We start from the raw sequence: 22147 nt of genomic DNA on the forward strand, positions 1-22147 counted from the left end.
GTGTTAGAGCCAAACTGGAATCCAGGTCAGTTTGATGACAAAGCTTTCATGCACCTGAGTCAGGCTGCTTTTTCCAATGTCAATGACTTTTGCGTACTTCCATTTATGTTGCTCAAATTCATTTTGTCTTTTATCTCTAAGACAGTGTTCGTATCCAGGAACCTGAGGAACCAACACAGACTTTCACAGCTGGGCAGGGCAGTAAGAGATCAGGCAGTTAATCCTCTTACTTCAGGGGTCCCTAAGGCCTATTAAGGTTACACGAGCATCCAGTGTTGCAATGCTGTTAATGATCTATCAGTGACTCCTAACTGCTGGTTCAGAGCCTCTTTCATTAAGACTATTCATCATAATATAGGGAAAAAGAAAAAAAGCAATTCTGACAAACGTAATAACTCCCAATTAGATTTTCTTATTTAATATAAAATAAAAATAGCACCAGAATTACCATGTTATTATTAAATGAATGCACAAGTCTTTTACTTGAGAGACCTGATATCCCTAACTAAAAGGTAATAAAGAAAGATTACTATTTGTATAACTTTGAAATTACATAGTTAATTACCATTTCCAACACCCCTCCAAATTATTGTTTTAGAGCTAAAGAAAGAAAATAGCTAATTAACTTAAATATTGTTAAGAGAGGAGAAACCAGGATAGTTAGAATAGTTAACTGTTAAGACCATCAGTTTTCAGTATGTTCTGATTGTAGTACAATGCAGGGAAATAATTAACAGCTTCACTCTTGAAGCATCTTTAAATATTGGGATTAGAGAGTATCACTTGGGATAGTTTCAATTTCAAGTCCTGTAATTGAAAACCCAGGTTGAAAGGGGCTTAAACAGTAAGGGGTCATTAATCCTGAAGAAGAGTAAGTCCAGAGTCATCACACGTTCCAAAATTGGTTAATTCAGCATCACAGTATTATTATCATGAACATCCCATCTTTCTACTCTACCACATTCAGTAGTTAACCTGCCTTTCGTGATCCAAGCAGTTCCAAATGTCCCATGAAGAGAAGAATTTCCTTTTAAGACATCTCTATTACTCAGAAAATGTTTTGAGCAGCTCCCCAGCCGACTTCTCCAACTCCCGTGGAGCGAGATTAGGTCAAGAGTCCTGCTTCCACAATAACTTGCAGGGTAAATGATTGGCTTAAACAGTCATTATTTGCCTCCTGGAGTTGAAAGAGCACAGCCTCCCTTAAGTATGTGATCCTGCAGACTGGGAAAGCAGATTAAAACTGTTGTTCTTTCAATAAGCAGAGGGGGGTGGATTAGGGTGGGAAACCAAAAGTTTCCTTCGGAGTGTGCTTCTTTAGGAAGTAGAAGAAACAACAGAATTAATTCTACTCCTGCCCACAAAGATAGGAATGTTAGTGGTAAAATGAATACTGTGATCACTGTTATTCAGAAGGTGGAATCTATTACTCGAGCCTAGCCTACATAACTTCCAGTTTCCATTTTCATACCAGACAAATGTTATTATGCTTTGGTTAAAACTTTTGTTTGTCATCTATGACAGTTTCCCATTTGCCCTGACTTACCAGTAAGATTAACATGAGGAAATACACATAAAATGCAGCTAAACTTTAGGAGAGGCCTGAGAAAGATGAGGTAAAAATTTCCTAAAGTACCTAAAAAAGGAGTTTACATTCATTTAAGGAAGGGAATCAAACAGACTATTTCCTGAAATGGAATTTTTTTAATTATAAGGAGTTAAAAAAGAAGGTAAGAGTTGGAAGGTGTAAGAAAGGACGGGGTTACTGAGGAGGGCAGAAGCTGGATACTTTCCTTGCTAGGAAAGAGCTGCTGACCTTACATCTGAAGAAGGGATAGAGTACGAAACATTAGGGAAGTGGGCCTAATCTCGCATGCAACGAGATATTGATATTCGTAATGTAGGAAGTTTTTGTGTTACTCATTAAAATATCATCTGAAATACTCTTTCAACTTTTGCAGAGGGCACCTTCAGATCACCCAATCACAGTGTCTTACTGAACAAAAATCTTAATAAGTTGTAGTATTGAATTTGGCTACTGAAGCGACATATTGTCATATACTGCATAGACAGATCATTTTCACCAACTAGCTTTAAAATGTATGTCATGAGTTCAAATGGCAGATTTAACAAGAACAGATGGATGACACTTTTTTCTGGCACTGTACTATTCTCTGAAAACTGGAAATACGTGACCTAATCATCCCCAGAATTATCCAAGTATAGTTTATAAATGTGAAATATTTCAATAAAACGAAACTACAAGTATTTTTATAAAAGAACTTAAAAGCTTAAGCCAATTCCAGAACTCCTTAGATTAGCAAATCTTATTTTAGAATGTCACCTTATTTGGGAGACCAAAAAAACCCACAAGAAACTTCAGATCAGTTACTTCCCTTATTTACTGCCCTTGGCAGCGAGAGGCTTTAGAGTATTTTAAAAAGTCAACGCCAACCTCAAAGAATAAAAATTTGCCAGCAGTGAGAATATTCAACGGTATCTATTAAAGACTTTAAAGTAATTAATTCCAAGGTGTGGTTCTACTATTTTAGCAACAGTAGTACTGGTTCAGTATATAGACAGTCTTCCAATGTGATACTAAGAAGACAAGCTTTAGTTATGTTCCTTCAAAATGAGTCAACTTATTTTATAAGCATATCTTGTAACAGCAGCTCTTACAGGTTAAGACAGAACACGAAAATAAGGCTGATTTGAAAAAAAAATTAAGACTGATTTTTAAGAACTCTATGACAAAGCCACCACTCAAACAAATGGCATGACACTCTCTTCTGTTCAATACCATATATTTTCACCTTTTGAAAGTTCTCAACAAGCAGAACAATTGAGACAAAGAACTGAGAAACATCTGAAGTTCAATCAGCAATAGCCCTTAATTTAGCCATACTAATTTTGCTGTGAATTTTTCTTTTAACAACATATTTAATTTAAAACTACTCTACACTGTAACTTCCTTGCTTGGGAAAAATTATTAAAGTGACAGAAAAAAATGGCCCTTAAGAGCTCATTCAACAGGAATTAATTTTATGGCCTCATATATTTTTTAAATGCATGAAAAGTCCACTTAAAGAAGACTTGGGTTTGACTGATGTTGGCATCTTTACATTAAAAGACATGTTGTGACATTGTTCAGTAACGAAACTTGCACAATTCATATAAAGAGGCAGTTCCAAATTTTGTAAGCCATTAGAGGTCACAAACATTTGCAAAAGGCTGAAGTTTACAGTAAAAAACCTCTGAAATAATTTGAATTGCAATATATTTCTAACCTGACCATGCTGAAATGACAAACTCATAAGAAGACAACAAATTAACATGAACAGAAGGCAATTCCTGAGTGTGGGAGCAAGAATAATAAAGTGACAGATGGAGACTGGAAGTTTGTCAAATTGGGGGAGGCTGTGGGAAGAGGGTAAATCTTAACGACTTAGGACGATCGAGTTTGTCATTCCCAGCCGAAAAGAACTCACTAAAACCTTTGGTTTCTCTTTCCTTTTGTTACTTTTTTTTTTTTCCTCCAAAAACTTTTACACTCTGTGAAACCTGGAGATTACTCTTCTTTTTAGCCAAGTAGAGTACTTTGACAATTCTGCCAACGTGGCAATCAGATGGGCAAGGGGAAAGGCTAGTGAGGAAGCAAAGAAAGGGATACTGGATACAGAACATAAGACAGATTACAACCAGCAGTGATGTGTCAGGAGGGATGAGTAAGTCGGAATTGGAAGGGCTGAGCCGTGGTGAGGCAAGAGAGAGCAAGAAAGGGTCCAGAAGGAAATCCTGAACATGGGTCAGGGATAGGAGAGCAAGGGGGTGACTCAGGACAAAGGGGAATAGGTCAAAAGGAGGCAGCTGGCGGGCAGTAGGCCTGAGGAGCTGTGAGTGTGGCGAGGACCAGCCCACCCTCCCGCCCTACTTTCTCCTCCGGTCGGCGAGGCAGCGACCAGTCACCTGGAGTGTGAATTCCGGAGGGACTCTATGAGGCGCTGCTTCTGCTGCTGGAGGCTGGTGAGGCCACCGGGGGACCCGGCTGCGGAGGAGGAAGCGCTCTTGGTCAGGGGAAAGAGCCAGCTCATCCTCCACGGGTCCCCGGGCCCGAGGCCCTAGACGGCTCTGGCCTGCTTCTCCCAGCTGCTCAACCCGGCGGTTCCCCAGCGGCAGGAGGAGCAGTCCGAGACGCCCGAGTCCCAAGTACCGGGCGGCCGCGTCTTCTCCTAAGCAAGCCAGCTGAGGGGCCCTTGCGTCCTGGGCGAACCACTATGACTGTGGGCAGCTAGAGGAAAGTAGCCGCCCGGGACAAGCAGCGCTACCTTCACGGTCCAGACACCCAAACCAATCAGCCCGGCAGCCCGACCGCTCGGTGCTCCACCACCCCTGCTTCCGTCACCAGCGTGCTCCGCCCCCTTTGCGTGGCGCGTCATCACCTAGCGCCCCCGCCAGGACGTGCGAGAAGCGACGGCGCAGCACGGAGCGACGCAGCCCCGGCTCCCCTTTCCCCCTTGCTGGGCGCGAGGTGTCTATGGGGCACCCGCTGCTGCCGCCGCTACCGCCACCGCCACCGCCGCTGGTTGCTGTCTCTATGGCGAGGAGGAGGAGGAGGAGCGCGAGCTCAGCGACACAAGTAGATCTTGCGTCTGCCGGGGGGGAGGGGCGGATTGGGGAAATCGAGAGGGGGCGGGAACGATGAACCGGAGAGGGTGAGAGATGGCGCCAGCTGGAACGCGGCAGGCGAAGGAAAGAGCTAGGCGGCGGGTGGAAGGGGGCAGGGTAACGGACTGAGGGTATGTCAAGGGGGTGGCGCGGGGTGATGACGTAAAGGCTTTGTACCTGGGGCTTCGACGCTGTTGGACGGAAATTGGGAGTGGAGGGCGGTGGCCTAGATCCTCAGCTCCTCGTATTTCTTCTCGCAACAGTTCTTTGGAGTCAGTCTGGCTCCAGTAAATGGTTATCAAGCACCTTCACACTGGCCCTCTGCCAGGGAAGAGAGTTATCTATGACTTGAATGCCTCTGTGCTGTTCTCTCGTTTCTTTGGGAGGCTGCAGTACGGAGATTCTATCCAGTAATGAGAAGGCCTCTGGTGCCTCCTCGGGGCTTCTGGAATTGTTGTAGAGAGAGAGAGGTGGATTGAAAGCATTGTTAAGCCACAGGGTCTTGCTGAAGTGTGTGTGTGTGTGTGTGTGTGTGTGTGTGTGTGTGTGTGGCTGGCTGGGTGGGTGGGTGTGTTTAGCGGAGGGGGAGGGTAATATAGGAGCGGGGGGTTCCCTGGATCTTTAGTTTTCTGTTCTTGCAGCAGTCCAGGTTACATTTGTGACTGAAGTGTTGGCGGGGGTGGGAGGGGGCGATCATAATTCCCTTTCTTACCCTTGTTTGTTAGGATTTTTCAAACTACTGTGAAAAAATTAAGGAGCATTTGTAATTTTCCTGTCCCCAAATCAAAATGTTGGTCTGTACTCTATCATTATGTACTGTGATACTGTGTTTATGGACCAAAAACGTGAGATGTGTGTTTGGTAACCAGGGGAAAAAAATGCTGTGGTTTTAGGAAATTAGAAACAATTTGAAATGCATATTCTCTATTGGTCCCTCTCTTTTTCCTTCCTGCAGTTATGGACATTCAAATAGTTTCTGTGGCTGTTAGTTATTTTTCAGATAGATTTTGTTTGTTTTCGTTGTTGTTGGTTTACTAAAAAGTCCCTTCCAATCTGACTTGAATAAATGCCAGTAAAGTAGATTTTGTAATCAAATCAGATTTTGAATGTTCTATTAGTAAAAGCAAACACTACAGTTTTCCTAGTGACATCTGATCTTGTCACATGTGTATCAGTATTTAGCTTTTCATTTTTTATCTGGAAATGGATGTCTTTATAAAATTTTATCCAGGGAGTGAGTTGAATTCAAAGCAGTCTTCAATTAATGGAAAGTTTTTAAAAATGACTAGTATGTAGACATAAAAAAATACTGTTTTTACTTAACATTGATATTAGAACCAGAAAACCTATGTTGTGGTCCTTTTTTCCTTACCGATTAGTTATGTGCTTTTGGACAAGTCACTTCCCAAACTGATTTACATATGAGTCAAAGACTTCGAATAAATAATCTTTTAGATTTGTATCAACTCAATTAGTCTGTGATTCAGATTTCTGATATTGCTGGTTTTTATTTTGGTTTTTATTTTGACAGGTACAAAAATAAAGGATACAGTATTTTATGAAACAAACAAATCTTCAATCAAGTATAACATTTTGATGCTTGGCATCTAGACTTCTTGTGCCCTCACTATGCCAGCAGCAACTGTAGATCATAGCCAAAGAATTTGTGAAGTTTGGGCTTGCAACCTGGATGAAGAGATGAAGAAAATTCGTCAAGTTATCCGAAAATACAATTATGTTGCTATGGTAGGCCTATGATCAAATCCTTAAAATGTTTCTTATAAGAGGGGAAGAGGGTTTTGAAAAGTCTTGAATTCAACCCATCTGGTTGATTTTTTTTTTTTAGGGCTTAATTTAATTATAAAAAGAAATTTTGTCCATTTCGTCCAGCCACAGATCACCTGGAACATGTCTGCAATGGGACAAATTGGGTTTATTACTCATTGCAGTGAGGGAAAATGCATACCACTGGAACCATGGGACATTTGAGTAAGAGTGTTAGAAAAGACTTATAGGATTTGGGCTTGTGTCAGGTGGCTTTAAGGATTAAGGAAGCAGGGCCTTGCTCTGAATTGGATGCTGTTGGGAAGCTGGGATAATTTTGTGACAGGGTATCTTAATAAGGCCAAACTAGAATGAGAGAAGACTAGAGTGAGACTAAAGCTATAAAGAAGCAGCGGTTACTTATATTAGCCAAGGTAGAAGAATGTTTGATCAGTTTTGTGGTTTGGACAACGTTTATGTTTTTGTCTGTGTTCAGTCATGATTAGAGTGGTCTTGCCTGGTGTTAAAGTGTGAAACTGTTTATATTCAGCAGAACAGTAGAACCTAGCTGTGAGTGCCAGTTCAGCTCCTAGCAACACTAAGGCTAACTGATAATACCGGATGAGCACCGCACTCAAAAGCTTGGGAGCTCCTGCATGTCTTTCTGGAAAAAAAAAAAAAAAAAAAGATCTCCCAGTGAAATATTACTGACCTGTGGTTTTTTCTCGTTCTTGTTGTTTGAATCATCATTGGAGTTGCATGAACACACTGTGCTGTTAAGCATCTCTGCTTTTGCATTTATTATTCAATCTACCTAGATCGTCTATTCAGTTAGTTTTGCTGCTTTACTACTGTATCTTGTCCATATGTTATTGTACTGTTTTCTAGATTGTAAGTTCTGTGAACAATGGGTTATTCTCTTAGTCATCCTCACAACACACACAGCATAACACATAGCGTCCAGTAAAGTGGTTGTTGAGTTGGACTAAATTTAGAGAGGTTTTAATTTCTTTATTGTTTCTTAGGGACTTGATATTCAGATTTTTTCTTAGGTTTTCAGTTTGAGTTTTAAAACTAAAGTGATGTATGATAATATCCTCTTCTCAATATTTTTAATGCAAATAAATAAATGCGTTTGTGTGTGTAGGGGCAGGTTGACTGGTAAAAAAAACAAATATTTGAGTGAACACATAACCTATTTAATAAAGGTGTATTTACCCATAATTAGAAATGGTTTTTTTTTTTAAGTCCCACAAAATAAAGACATGATAACATTCTACAAGAATAAGTGGCTATCATGCAGTTTTTGATGACATGCTTTCCCTAGAGTATAAAGACGGGAGTACTGTCTTAGCCCAAGAAGTGACAGGGTTTTGGTGTTTAGACAGACCTTGTCTGAGAGAAACAATTGGAGAGTGTGATGAATTTTCCATTTTTATTAACCAGTTCTTCATTGATTTTAATGCTAGCATTCTGCGGGCATAGTTTCACATACTCCTTGAAAAATATGAATGTATGATTTTTCCCTTTTCCTTGGGAATAGAGTACTGGGTTGCGTTTAGCATTCATATCTTATACGTAGTAATTTTTTATGGATGTGATATTTAATATTAAAAAAAGCCATTAAATTTGTAGAGTTTTATGGTTTTAAAAAGTAACAATTTTCATAGTTAAAAGGTAATTTGTAATTGAATATGAACGTATAGAATATTCTCTAGAATGGGATTCTTTGACTTGTACCAAAAATGATTTATTCTAACAATCTGTGGATTGTGGTTTTGACCATTTAGTAAATAATGAATCTTAAAACTATTTTACAGGATACCGAGTTTCCAGGTGTGGTTGCAAGACCTATTGGAGAATTCAGGAGCAATGCTGACTATCAGTACCAACTATTGCGATGTAATGTAGACTTGTTAAAGATAATTCAGCTAGGACTGACATTTATGAATGAGCAAGGAGAATACCCTCCAGGAACTTCAACTTGGCAGTTTAATTTTAAATTTAATTTGACGTAAGTGGGAAATAAATATAACCCAAACGTTTTTTAGCTTAATTGTAGAAACTGATTTCCCTCATGTATGGTGAATGAAATGCTAACTGAATTTGGCTCAGTTATCCTATAAATATTTAAAGCTTAAAATTCAAAAGATTAGATTTCTTATGGGACAAAAAAATTAGGATACAGGAGACTTAATATTCAAATACTTTGAATTATAGAGATGTTATTTGAAAAGTATGACTACCACTTTTTTTGAAATTTGGAAAACCTTGGGTATTGAACATACTTCTTGATAGAAAAAATAACGTTGCATTAGTTTTACTTTTAAACTTTGTGCGCAGTTTGAAATGTATATCTTTGTTGTAGTGGTTATCCCTGTGAAGAGATTTTTATTACAGTCAAACTCCAGTTTATGAATTGATTACATGTTAAAAGTAGTAAGACATTTCTTGGAAACTTGGGTGCATTTTCCGGTGAAATCGGTGTTATATAATATAGTCCCAGATCAGCCCAAAAAAACCTCTCGTAGCTTACCTATTGGAGAGAGAAAGGTATCCTTGAACTTGGTATTTCTTTCAGAAACAGTTCAGAATCTGCAGTATTCTGAATCTAGAATCTGAATTCTGACTCAAGACTTAGGTTAAAACCCAGTTTCCTTACTTGTAGTACTTCTGTATCATTTGTAAGAGTAGTCTTGATAGCTTAGGGAAGTTTAGAGTGGTGTTGGGTGAGGGCAGATTGTTTACAAACTTAGTGTGAGGTGGGGAAATGTTTAATATGTTCTTACTAAGTTACGATACTCTAGTATATCCTTCTGTTTGACAGCTTGTACTTGCGTAATATGATCTTATATCTGGTTTAAAAAATAGTAAAAGAAGCTGTGGGACATTTAATGGTAGTGCCAGTGTAAGAACCTCCCGTTGTCTGTACAATAATCTGATAGTTAGCATATCAGATCTAAAAAGCAGGGCTGGTGATTTTAGAGAGTAGGGTCAGTGGTATACTATGACTTATAATTACATAATGTTTAGCCTCACTCTTTGTTTTCCTTTGTTGGATTTCATAATGTATGCCAGAACCTTCTCAAGGGTAAAAAGTACTCCTGTCTATTCAAACTGGTAATAATCTTTTACAAGTACTACAAAAGATAACTGTTTTTAAAATTAGTTCTTAGCCATTTCATTTGTTCCATGTTACTTTTTCCCCAAGCTGATCATTAGGACATTGTTTTTTAACTAAGTTGTTGTTGTGATGCAAATACATGAGTAGGAAGTAACCCTTCCCTGTCTTAATTTTGGTAAAATTGACATTTTCCTTTTTTAGAAACATCTTTGTCATAATAACAACTGCCTTATTGCAATCTTTGAAGGACTTTTTTTCTTATACAGAGAGGGCTGCTTGTTATCAAATTTATACTAATTTATTCCATTTATACTAATGTTAATGTCTGAGAAGTTGAAGGAGAAGAATATAGTGAATCATGTTATTTAAGTAGAACCGATTAATTGGAAGGTAAACCTGGGACTACCTAATGTGGAGATAGAGTACCATGAATAGAATCTTGGATATTTTAAAGAAAGATGAAAATTGACTTTTTTATTGAGTGCCTAGATGTGTCAGCTGTGCTAGGCATCAGGGATATTGTGTTGAGGAAAGCTGCTCGGGGTCTTTATAACTTAGCGTTCCTGTAACTTGGCTGTCTGCTCTCCACCTGCCAAAGTCTGAGAGTCAGAATTGTTAGATAATGATCAGTGTATGGGAATTCTCTCCAAACTGAATTTGGAGTTGATACGTAGAATGACAAATGAAATGAGATACTGACGAGCTGTGCAGAAGAAAAGCTCTCTCAAAGGAGATGGGAACGAATTTCTAAAAAGTCATCAATTTGATGGTTATGGTAATTCTTGGTATTTGAGAGAATCATTTTAATAGTGTAGGAGAGGTTATAGGAGATTGTGGGTTCAGTGGCAACAGAAAGGAAGGTGATAATTCATTTAAGGAAAGTGGCAGTGAAAAGGACAAATAGAGACCACCGTAAGTAGACAGGACAGCAGAATCAAACAGGGTGGTTTTGATTTTGTTTGACAGATAGTGCACAGGCATTTGAAGGCGAAAGAGCAGTTGTCAGGTGTGGACATGCAGGCTCTTCCTAGTGTCTTTCAGGTAGCCTTTGCAGATTTTTAGAGCGTATTAGGTGTTCTTGGTTACTAAACTTAAATATTAAGTCTAGTAACCCTCTGTGTACTTGTGACAATCTGTATTCTAGTTTGCCTTTGCTCGTTTTAGTGTAAGCTTAAAGTATGCATGTTTTAAAATGTAAAATACATGTTGAACCAGGAATGATTGAGGTTGGAAGGCATTTCCAAATTGAATCTTTAATCTGCTGTGTTTAAAATTGTGAATTTGTGTAGTAGGTTAAGTTTATACTTGTAGGTATGTCAAAAAAGTAGGGGCACCTGGTTTGCTCAGTCAGTAGAGGATGTGCCTCTTGATCTCGGAGTCATGAGTTCAAGCCCCACGTTGAGCATGGAGCCTGCTTTGAAAAAATGGTGAAAAGATACATATTTATTGAATTTAACATACCTAGTTAAGCTAGTTTCTGTTTTTAGGATATTATTTGAGATGAGTAGCCTTGTATCTGCTTTTTGGGAAAACCTTTTTTAGAGATTGGTACATGACTTTTCATTCCTGTTCAGTTATTAAAACTGGCTATTTTGCCACCTTAAACTTTGACAGTGTTAGGAGAAATGACATTACTGTTCATTGTTGTTCTGAACAGATTGCTGTAATCAGGAAGCCAACCCTGCACCTGCAGCAGTTCTTACAGTTTTGACTAGACTGTATTTTAACTACTTTCTTGAGATTTGCATATTTTAATATTTTTCTACGCTTACTGGGATTTTTGAGGGTGGGGAATGATTTCAAAACTTGAAATGGATACTGTGGGAAAGGGACAGTCTGTTGATTTGGAGAATTGAGTTGTAGCAATTATGAAGCTTCCCTTACCAACAAGAAATTTTCTTCATCCTATTGAGAGATTTATTAGTCTACCTGTATGGAACTTCCAGCTTTCTCTCTAATGAGTTGGGCATTATAAAACATAAAATAGGTTCCAGATTTTAAAATACTTATCCAAAGAAATTAAATGACACTACATTAACTTAATCTGAATTATGTGAATTATACAGAAAAAAAGAGATGATTTTGGTTGATTATAATTTGCTAAAGCATGCCTCTCCTTGCAAGCGTCAGAGGTTGATGAGTGGGATGTTAGTTGTTTAGAGTACGTATATTTATTTTTTAGGATTATTTTTTATTTACTTATTCTGAGAGCACACATGCGAGTGCAGGGAGGGGCAGAGAGAGAGGATCCCAAGCAGGCTCCGTGCTGTCAGCACAGAGCCCGACTTAGGGCTCAGTCCCATGAACAATGAGATCGTGACTTGAGCTGAAACCAAGAGTTGGATTCGTAACTGAGGGAGCCACCAAGGCTCCACAAGGTACACATTTTTAGTGTAATAAGGCCAATAATATCTGCTGTTTAATGAAAAAACTTTGTGGTAGATTTATTCAGATAGAAATTTTGACATAAAGAGATGATTGCGGTTCCCCTCTTTTTTAAATGTTTCAGTGACTACTTTTGCTATTTTTTAAAAATGTTTATATTAAGGTATAGTTCACATACAATGATATACTGATTGCAGGTGCATAATGTAGTGATTTGACAATTCTGTCACCACAATAAGTGTAGTTACCATCTGTCATCTGTACACATTTTGTTGTGTTATTTTTCAAAGACATTTAGAAGCAAACTGATTTCTACAGAATAGACCATAAGAATACTTTTCACCTAAGTGTAATGTTTTGTGTGTTTTTTTTTTGGGGGGGGGGTTAATTAGTTTTCTTAAAGCTTTTAATAAAGTGACAGAAACCAGTATTCTTGCAACTAAAAAATAAATAAAAATTTATTGCACAAGATACTTTTCATGTATTTTCCAAAACCCGTACCTTTGTTTTGATCCTTTAACATTTTGGATACGTATGTGTTCGTACTTAGAAATTAGAGATTTCTTCTTGGCTTAAGTAAAATCTTGAAGGATTGGTTTATGTTTAGATTTCCTGGCTTGATTTTTGGAAGGTAATTTTCTAGGATTAAGATTGTTAGAAGAAATTATTGCTGTTACTGCAAAGCCTTTCATTTTAAATCTTTTACTGGTTGTTGGAGCCGTTTGAATGGCTCATCATTAGTGAGGGAAGGGATCTCCTTTTTCTTGCCATTGGAATGTAGTTTTAACTTAGCCACATCAGATATTTTCCTCTTGGTCTCCTTTCTGGTGCTGCTGGGAGCATGGGAGATGGATACAGGCTGTCACCCCTGTGGCTACAGCTCCATCTGGCAGCAATAAAAAAGGCTGCTGAGACTGAAAGCCCCTGAAAAGAACATGTCTTTTACTTTGAGTGGTAGCCCCTGGTGAGTAGAAGACCTTTTTTTTCAAACTCAGTTAAATTTATTTAACTTGTGAAAGGCTAGTGAAATTGAGCTGTAGTGAAGATTAAAATCTCCCCCTTGGACTGTTTCTGAATGAGGCTTTACTGAATACTTTTCTAAAATAATAATCTTCACATTTAAATTGTATTTTCCTTCATATCTGTGAAGCATTGGAATAATTGGACCCAAGCCAATCTTCTGTTTTGTTCTTTCTGGCCCCATAGCTGTTGGATGTAAGTGGGAGAAAACCAGTTTGTTTGAAGAATGGCACTTTTGAAGGTTGTCTTTCTTTTTCTCCTGCCAGGGAGGACATGTATGCCCAGGACTCTATAGAGCTACTAACAACATCTGGCATCCAGTTTAAGAAACATGAGGAGGAAGGAATTGAGACCCAGTACTTCGCGGAACTTCTTATGACATCGGGAGTGGTCCTCTGCGAAGGGGTCAAATGGTTATCATTTCATAGGTAAAAAGATTGCACTGAAAATGGCATTTGTGCTTGCGTTTATTTCCTAGCTGCTTCACACCTGGTGTGGGTCACTGTTTCAGCAGTTTCAGGCTTAATACCACAAGGAATTGGCTGCCACATAGCAGTCTCCTCTTTTAAGAAGCTAATGTCGGTCTCCTTAAGGTTTAATGTAAAGATACGTGATTCGTTTTTGCCTATGAGAGCGACGGTATGGCATAGTGGGAAGAGTAAGGCTGGAAAAGTAGATCTTGGTTTAAATCCAGCAGTGCCGTTTGGAATCAGTGTTACCAAGAGTTATTTAACATTTCTGAGCCTTAGAATGAAACCATTCCTGGGGCGCCTGGGTGGCTCAGTTGGTTGAGCATCCGATTTCGGCTCAGGTCATCTCATGGCTTGTGGGTTCGAGCCCCACATCGGGCTCTGTGCTGACGGCTTCGGATTCTGTATCTCCCTCTCTCTCCCTGCCCCTTCCCCTGCTCACGTGCTATCTCTCTCCTCAGAAGCAAATAAACATTAAAAAAATTAAAGAACAAAACCACTTGTTAAAAAAATATTTAATGCTTACCAGACCAGTGCCAAGCACAGTGATGTAAAATTCTAGGAATTAAGCTGTGAATAAAACAGACCAAAATCCTCATCCTCATGAAGTTTATATTCTGATGGGAGTTGGCAATTTTTTAAAATGAAGAAATTTATATTGTGGTTTATTAGATGTTAATAAGTGCTATGAAGAAAAAAGCGAAGAGAGTGCTAGGGGTGGGTGGGTGTGGTGGATTTTAATTTTTTTTTCAAATAGAGTGATCAGTAAGACATCACCTAGATAAATATCTTGTTTTAATGATCAATAATAACATATTTTGAGCATCTGGTAAAAAGCTTTGCACACAGTAAATTCTCAATAAATGGTCATTTTTAATTCTTTGTTATTATAAAACTGGATCGTTGAAGAGAATTTCTAGGAAGGGAATTAGTTCATTTTGTACAAACAGACTTCCAGATAAGACAAAGAGTTTTCCTATCTAGGTGAACTAAATTAAACTGGAAGCCAGGGAGTAAAAGTGGCCTTGGGAATGATTTTCTTTGACTTTAGCTAGGTCTTTAAAAAGGATTGTATTATACAGACATTAATATTCTTACATTGGGTTCATTTCACACATATTTTTAAAAAGTCAGAGTCTCCTGTGTGCTTTAGAATTTCTAGCTCTGGTTTGTGTGGAATGACTTTGGTGAAGGAGTATTCATATTGTAAACTCTGCTATAGTACTAAGCAGTAATTTTTGAGTTGGGGGTATTGAACATGCCATTTCTCACCTGTTCTCTCTTCTCCATTTGAGCCTCTACCTCGGGAGACCAGACCCAAGTCTTTGTTAATTTGAGGAATGTTTTTTCAGTTCTTTTTTTTTTTTTTTTTTTTTTTTTTACTTTTATGGTCATGACTAGAAAGCATCGTCATGTCCTTTTGCTGTATATGATCTATTCTTTGATTCAAAAAGTACTCTGAGAAAATACTGTGTGTTAGGCAGTAGGCATATTGAAATGAACAAAACCAGAAAGGGTTCATGTCTTCTTAGAGTGTGGAGTCTAAATTAGACTCTGGTATTTGTCAAGATTTTATTCTAAATGTCATTAACTGTTTTCTTCACATTCTAGCCTATTTCTAGGAGATAAAGACTAGTTTAAGAAATTTATAAATTCCAAATTTTAATATAATCTTTTACTAGCAGTAAACGCTGTATTGACTTATATTTAGTTAGATAGCAGTTACCTCCTTGCCAACTACCAGAAATGTAAAGGTTTCTGCTGTCGGTATTCATTAGTGGTCTTCAATGGTAAAACTTCCTTCTTTTAAAATTAGAAATAATTCTGAACATTAAATAGAAATTTTGTTTGTATCCCCCCACAAGATATGTTAATAGCATCTCTCATCAAATATTTACTGAGTTCCAACTATGTGAAATAAAAGATTTTTTAAAGATATATTTTAAAATGTGATTCCTACCAGACTAGTGGAAAACACAATACATGTATTTTAAAGGGTAGTACAAGAAAACAATCTGTATAAGAAATCACGGGGAGCTAGTCTCTTCAGGGAAGGCATCCTATAAGAGGTCCTTGAAGAAAAGGTAGACAGGCCAAAAAGGGTGTGTAATTGTGGCACAGGAATGTAGGGAGATACAAAGCTGTGGAAAAAGTTAAACAGTTGAGATAGGAGATCTTGATTGAAAATGTGGGAGTTGGTATTTTATTCTTTGGATAACAGTTCTCAGTGTTTACTACTTTTACTTCTTCCGTCTGCAGCATTTCCCTTATTTTATCTTGAGGAGTCATAATGAGATACGAACAGAATTTTGAGGGAAGAGGATGATTGATGAAGTCACTTAAGGAAATAAGATATTTCATTAGGGAATTACTCTTTGGATTTTTAAGTGTATGACCTCTTTATGTAAAATATGGGAAGATTTGTAATCTTTTTGCCAGTTCTACCTTTTGACCTTTTTAGCCAGGTTTCCATTATCTTTGTTTTTCCACTTCCATAGTTACTTAAATTTTTTTGAGACATCCATGGGTGGTTTGATACCCTTCTAAAAGAATTCTCCTTTCAGAGGTCATCAGATTGTAATCTAGTGACTGCAGGCCCGGGATGCTAGTATAGATCTGTGTATTGATATCTCTGAATGAAAGTGACATGTTCTTATTACTGTTGGTAAGATGATGGTATTTTCCTATTACCTATTCTTGTGTGCATTTTTTTATTTTTTTGGTTGATTCCTTTTTTGACTACAGTTGGGACTCACTTAAAATTTGTATTGGGAAAAAAAATTATTTTTCTTCATCTCTGGTATTTACGTGCCTCTGTTCTGTATTTAACCCTTTTGTAGTGGTTATGACTTTGGCTATTTAATCAAAATCCTGACCAACTCTAACTTGCCTGAAGAAGAACTTGACTTCTTTGAGATCCTTCGATTATTTTTTCCTGTCATATATGATGTGAAGTACCTCATGAAGAGCTGCAAAAATCTCAAAGTAAGGTTTCAAGTGGCTTTACCAGTAACGCACACATGATTTAGACCGAGTGACTGATAAATGAGATCCTAGCCTGGGATGTTTTTAGCCATATTTTAAGTTTTGAAGTGCAATTACATTATCTTGTCATTTGATTCTATTTGTTGCATAAATAATTCATAAGAAATCCCTTTTCAGAGCTTCAGTATACGGGCAGAATAAGTTTTCAACAAAATTCAAACCAAGAGTCAGATTTTCATCATTGCCAGATTGAAAATCCTAACCTACATGAAAATGTGAGGGCTAGTGAGTTCTCATGCACAAAGATGCAAGTTCTTACTGCCCAACGTGCACATAATCTATCCATGCCAGATAAATCTGAGGTGGCCATCAACATGCACCTGTAAATGTGACAGAGTTTTCCCTTCAGCTTGGAGAGAAATTATTTTGTTGCATCTAGTCATAGGATCATGTTCCTAGGATTACTTTATGTGGCTAAAAAGGTCGCTTTTTTTGTTGTTTGTTTTTCCTGGCCCAAAAGATGTTAAGTTGTTAGTGGTAAGTGCTAGTAAATGTGTAGGTCCTGTCTAGACAGTAGCTTACATCCTGACCCTGCTGAACGTGTGTGTAATAATTTGTTACTTGTGAATAACTTCTTGCCAAAGGAGCATTTCTTTAAGAAGTAGAAGTAGAAGTTCCTTCTGTTTGGGAATGAACTTTATTTTGGGAATGGGCTTTATTTTTTTTCAGGGGTGTTTGTATTTAAGCTGCAACTGAAAAGCACATTTCGGTAAAGTGGTGGCTTCATAGAACCTACGTGAAGGCTGATCACATTTTCTTACCAGGTTTTTAGAAGTGCAAATAAAGTTACACTTTGAGGAGATGGTAAAAACTTTCAGAGCTTTACTTTTAGCCAGGAAGAAATAAGTTAGGAGCTGAGTAAGGAAACTTTGCTTTTGACAAGTGAACTCAAAATCAGAAGAAAAGTAGCCTTTTGGCCAAAGTTTGCTTCCTTTTTTACAGAATATGGCCTATAACTGGGGACATTTTTAAGGAAGGTTCCTTCATGTTTGTAGCACCCAAGAGCAGCAGAATTCTGTGCAGTTTGAAGAGACTTGTAGCTGTGACTCTAGTGAAGTTGCAGCAGGATAGCCTTATTGCTGTAGGAGCTCAGTCCACCCCCGAAAGTTGCTGAGAATCCATGGCCTCATGGCCATGTTCATTAATCTGGCTTTGGAAATGCTTTTTAAATGTTCATTAATCTGGCTCTGGAAATGCTTTTTAAAATTTGACGTATCTCTACAATGACACTTTTCAGGAACAGAATGAAATTATTGCTCACTGTGTGTACGATATTGGAAAAGTTCTGCACATAGCGGATAATTCTGAATATGCCCTGTGTGAGCTGCTGTATTAAATTTAGGTTAACGACAAAGGTGCTTTTTGACCTACGGTCAGCCTTGCTGAATGACCCTATTCTGTTGCCCTTCTAAGCAGCTGCTAATGATACCTAATCCTCATGTTATTTTTAGCACAGAAGCAAGTCCCGTCTGTGCACGGCACTGTTTCACGCTGTGAAACAGAGGAGGGTTAGTAGGAATTTGTGCTGCTTTTGTTGTCTGACCCGATCTTTCTTTCATTACTCTCCTCCTACTCTCCCCCCATTATTCTGCTTCCCTCTCTTCCTTCCTCTGTGCTTTTTCTCTTTTATTCTTTTTTCTCTTCCTTCTTTTCACTCTTTCTTTTTTAAGCCTGGCAATATTATCATAAGCAGATATTTAGCAGACCCTTCGAAGGACATATAACTGCATGCTCTTCTTTTTCACAGAACCGTAATTAAGCACTTAGTGAATTTTTAAGGATTTGGCTAGTTATAACAGCTTTGTTTTGTACAAATTATTTAGATGAAACTATTTAGAGATGGGTAAGAAGCTTAAGAGAATTTGATAGGAGCTGCCGATGGTCAGTTTTCTATTGATGGATGGATTGACCGTGCAGGTACTTAATAAATGTCCCCGAGTATACCTGTTCCCTTGTATAGGATCTTCTCCCCCCATAGTTTCAGCAAAGTTACTTGCCTGTCACATGACTTAAAGCATATGATGAAGATAAATTTTCCCAATTAGGATCTCATTTTCTACTAAATCAGAAGTTTCCCCCATACTCAATGAATAATTTGTAATTCACAGTCTCTTTTTTCTAATCTTCATGAGATCCATCTTTACATGCTAAAGTCCATTCCTATTTTGGTCAGTGTCTAAGTGATGTAATGTGTGAATTTGGGTATTGTACGGTTTCTGTTTTGACAGACAAGTTTTCTTTCTTCTAGGGTGGTTTACAGGAAGTTGCTGAACAGTTAGAGCTGGAACGGATAGGACCACAGCATCAAGCAGGATCTGATTCATTGCTCACAGGAATGGCCTTTTTCAAAATGAGAGAAGTATGAAGACATCAGTGCCTTTTTCTCAGTTGGTTGTTAGGTTGAGAACATTAAAAATCTTATGGCAAAAGTTTTTGGGCAATAAGTGTTATTAAATGAAGATACAATTAGAGGTACCATGGAAGTTGTGTCCACCACGCTTGAATGAAAGTATTCAAAAATAAGTCCTCTTGAAATGTAGTTCAGAATGAAATGAAAACAGATGAGTTCTTCATAGACTGGAAAATGAAACAATTTAAACTACTTTAGGAGTCATGTAGGTCCAACTATACCATTTCTTAGATGAGAAAACTGAAGCTAGAGGCTAGTAACTTTTGTCCAGAGTCTCACATACTAGTGGGCAAACTCCAGCATTCTTTCTGTAGACCACGTCAGTGCTGCTCTGCCGAGTCCAGGAGTCTGTTCATTAGGTTTCCCCAGCATTGTCTTGTCCAGTAAAACACCATTTGCTTATGCCCTTTTTCAGCACTTGGAGGATTTATAGGGTAGTGCTTGTATAGTGCTTTTAGTAGACTGAGTCTGACAAGAGGTTCTGAATTCTCAAGTGGTTGAGTAAATCTGAAGTAGTTGTAGAATCAAAAAGCGTAATTGAGCAGAGCCCTAGAAGTGGCAACAGACAGACCAAAGCTAGGTATGGAAGAGTGGGATTGAATGAACCCAAGTCTACTCCTAGCTTATGTAATGAAGTGATCTACGCAGGTATACCTCACTGTAAATTAAATGCAAAGAAAAGAAAGTTTTCCTTTTTGCAAAATAGAACTGTAGAATTCTTTTGAGTCTATCTTCTTAGACACTAAAGAATTGACTAAGAACTATCTGGAAATTTAAAACTTTTGTAGTAATGTGTTAATAATAGCGTAATAGTTGTTTGCCAAGTATTGACTCAGAAGTGATTTGGAATGTCTATTCGTGACAAGTAAATACTTTGTTTTGTACTTCTGCCCAGTGCTACATTAGGGAATTAAAACAACCTTTTGGATTTTCAGCTTCGCATTTTAGAAATACCTTAATGGTTCAGTGAATGGTGGATTCTCTGCTACTAATTTGTTATCTTTATTTTTCTTGGCTTCTTCAAGAATAGTAACCTAGTGTGAATGTTCAGATTTTACCGTCCAAAACATGTTTAGGGTTTGATTGTTTTCAGCCAACTCAGCCTTGTATGTAGACAAGGCTACTTGCCTGATGCCTAAACTTTTTCTCCTATCATTGGCTATATTCATTCATTTTCACTGTTAAATTGTTGAATGGAATAAAAATGCCTGCCGTTTTCCCGTGATGACAAATTCTCATTAAATTGGTCTAAATGTTAATAGGAAAGACACACATTTGATACATGTCTTTGTAATCTTTTTCTTTGGTTTCTTTTGAGCTCCGTACTTCTTGAGAACATTAGTCTTACTCATTGAGTTTGAAATGTGTGGCCTCAAAGGAGCACCATAGGAAAGAGCTATCATTTTAGTTAATGAACAGTCAGTACTTACATTGCTGAAATATAAGTTACCAGTGGTACCTTTTGGTTAAAATTATCTTTTTTTTTTTTTCCCCCAAAATTCCTTTTTAGATGTTCTTTGAAGATCATATTGATGATGCCAAATATTGTGGTCATTTGTATGGCCTTGGTTCTGGTTCATCCTATGTACAGAATGGCACAGGGAATGCATATGAAGAGGAAGCCAACAAGCAGTCATGACATGAAATAGTCCTTTTATTTTTATTTGAGCTACACACAAGCTTGGATATAGGTTTTATCTCTGGTTGAATCCCTTGAACGATAGATGATACTATTTTTTTTTTCTTTCATAGCCCATTTTATTTTCTGCCTTCCAGTACTAGTATGACCATTCCTATCTCAGATCTTAATAACTAGAAAAGCATTCAGGTTAAATTTGGCCTTAATATACTTGTTAGCAGGCATGTGTGACAGAGAGTGGGGAAAGCTGCATCATATTGAGTATTTTGATAAACTTTACCTGCTTGGGCTTGGTTTGTTTTTCCCCCTTCGTAAATTAACTAGCACTGACTGTAATTTATTTCCCTGTTTCATGTCTCCCTTCCATTCTACAGGAGTTTTAGCTATTTTGAGATTGTGGACCATCAATTTTGCACTTTAGAGAGTGATTCTGACTCAAATCCTCTGTTTTATCAGAAATTTTGGCTTTTCTTGCTCTTAGCTGGAAAAATGACCATCTGCCAATCTTACACAGTATTTACTTGTTTTTGACCCATGGAAATAGCACACGCATTGTGCAAACGGTTGATTCAGCAAGACTACAAAAAAAAAAAAAAAAAAAAAAGACAAAAAAACTACTGAGGAGCTTAGTAACTGCTGTTTCTGTACGTAGTGTTTCATCTTCCAAGCACATCTAGTGTCTGTCAGTGTCTCATTGGCATGTGTAGGCTGCTCTGACCGAAGAATTTTTCAAACCAGCTTTACACCCTTCAGGAACAATCCCTTGTGATTGGATATTTAGTGTCTGCCAGGAAACTGGTATCCAAGATATTGAAGCTGCAGTTATTTTATGATAGCACACTTCCCTTTGATCTGCTTCTTTTTATTCTGTCACTGTTTACCCTGTTTTTAATTTTTAAAAAATTGTATAGCCATGCTTAACGACACTCTTACTTTGTTGATTCCACAAATCAGTTTCTTTAAAGTCCAAAGATAGCAAGTCTTTAGGTATATTTTGTACCAGATTAAATTAGAAGAAGAAAAAATTGTGCTTTCATAGTTGTTACAAAGATGAATAATGCAGAGATTTGGTGCACAACAACAAAATACAAAAATATATTCTATATATAAAGTCATATATATACATACATACATACGTACATATATATATGTACGTATGTATGTATATATATGGCTATATATAGCTAATAAAATGACCTGAGGAGTGTAATGCTTGTTTATTTTTTTGTGTATATCTTTGCAATCTATTTTATATATATTGACAAGAGAGACTGTGAAATATTTAGCCATGCAGAATATGTGACCAGACCAGAGCATGTGTAGGAAGACATTTTGGTAATCATTAACTCTGCCCTGAAATGATAGACTACAAGTTACGATGTGTGTTATCTACATTTCAATCAGTAATACTAGCAAATCTCCACATGTTAGCCACATTGGTTTGTTTCCTTTGTACATTCTTTATTCATGATATTAAAATGCTGTAACTGGGTGGTCCTTTTTAAACAAAACGTTATTTGCAAAACAGAGGGTATTATTTGTTTTTAAAGCTTTTGTAAATAAAGGCTTCGGAAATGTTTTCTTATATATGTTGATGACTGGTGATTTTCAAAAATATTTGCGGG

General features: G+C 37.6%; 2 protein-coding genes across 4 annotated transcripts in view; one reads left to right on the forward strand and one right to left on the reverse strand.

Annotated features, from left to right (window-relative positions):
- Positions 1-4377, reverse strand: part of VPS37A (VPS37A subunit of ESCRT-I) — a 45145-nt gene extending 40768 nt beyond the window's left edge. Inside the window, exon 1 of the mRNA XM_007098964.3 lies at positions 3967-4377. Within this exon, the coding sequence (XP_007099026.2) occupies positions 3967-4091 (125 nt within the window). The 5' untranslated portion in view covers positions 4092-4377. The remainder of the gene's footprint in view (positions 1-3966) is intronic.
- A 173-nt stretch (positions 4378-4550) lies between these two features.
- Positions 4551-22109, forward strand: CNOT7 (CCR4-NOT transcription complex subunit 7). 3 transcript variants are annotated; one of them, XM_042983046.1, is made up of 7 exons: positions 4551-4636; positions 6197-6411; positions 8250-8443; positions 13225-13386; positions 16269-16413; positions 18722-18832; positions 20394-22109. In XM_042983046.1, exons 2-7 carry the CDS (start codon positions 6295-6297, stop codon positions 20520-20522), a joined length of 858 nt encoding a protein of 285 aa, XP_042838980.1. In that variant the 5' UTR covers positions 4551-4636; positions 6197-6294; the 3' UTR covers positions 20523-22109. The 3 variants fall into 3 exon arrangements, with proteins under 3 accessions (XP_042838980.1, XP_042838983.1, XP_042838981.1); XM_042983049.1 differs by lacking the exon at positions 4551-4636 and adding an exon at positions 4882-4937; XM_042983047.1 differs by lacking the exon at positions 4551-4636 and adding an exon at positions 5016-5135.
- Positions 22110-22147: the final 38 nt, after the last annotated feature.

The sequence above is a fragment of the Panthera tigris genome, chromosome B1 (assembly GCF_018350195.1).
Source record: "Panthera tigris isolate Pti1 chromosome B1, P.tigris_Pti1_mat1.1, whole genome shotgun sequence".
Lineage (NCBI taxonomy): Eukaryota > Metazoa > Chordata > Mammalia > Carnivora > Felidae > Panthera > Panthera tigris.

Coding starts and splice junctions, on each gene's coding strand:
- CNOT7 (XM_042983046.1), top strand. CDS start 6,295: ATGCCAGCAGCAACTGTAGATCATAGCCAAAGAATTTGTGAAGTTTGG. Junction 8,444..13,224: donor AATTTTAAATTTAATTTGAC/GTAAGTGGGAAA, acceptor TTCTCCTGCCAG/GGAGGACATGTATGCCCAGG. Junction 16,414..18,721: donor AGAGCTGCAAAAATCTCAAA/GTAAGGTTTCAA, acceptor TCTTTCTTCTAG/GGTGGTTTACAGGAAGTTGC.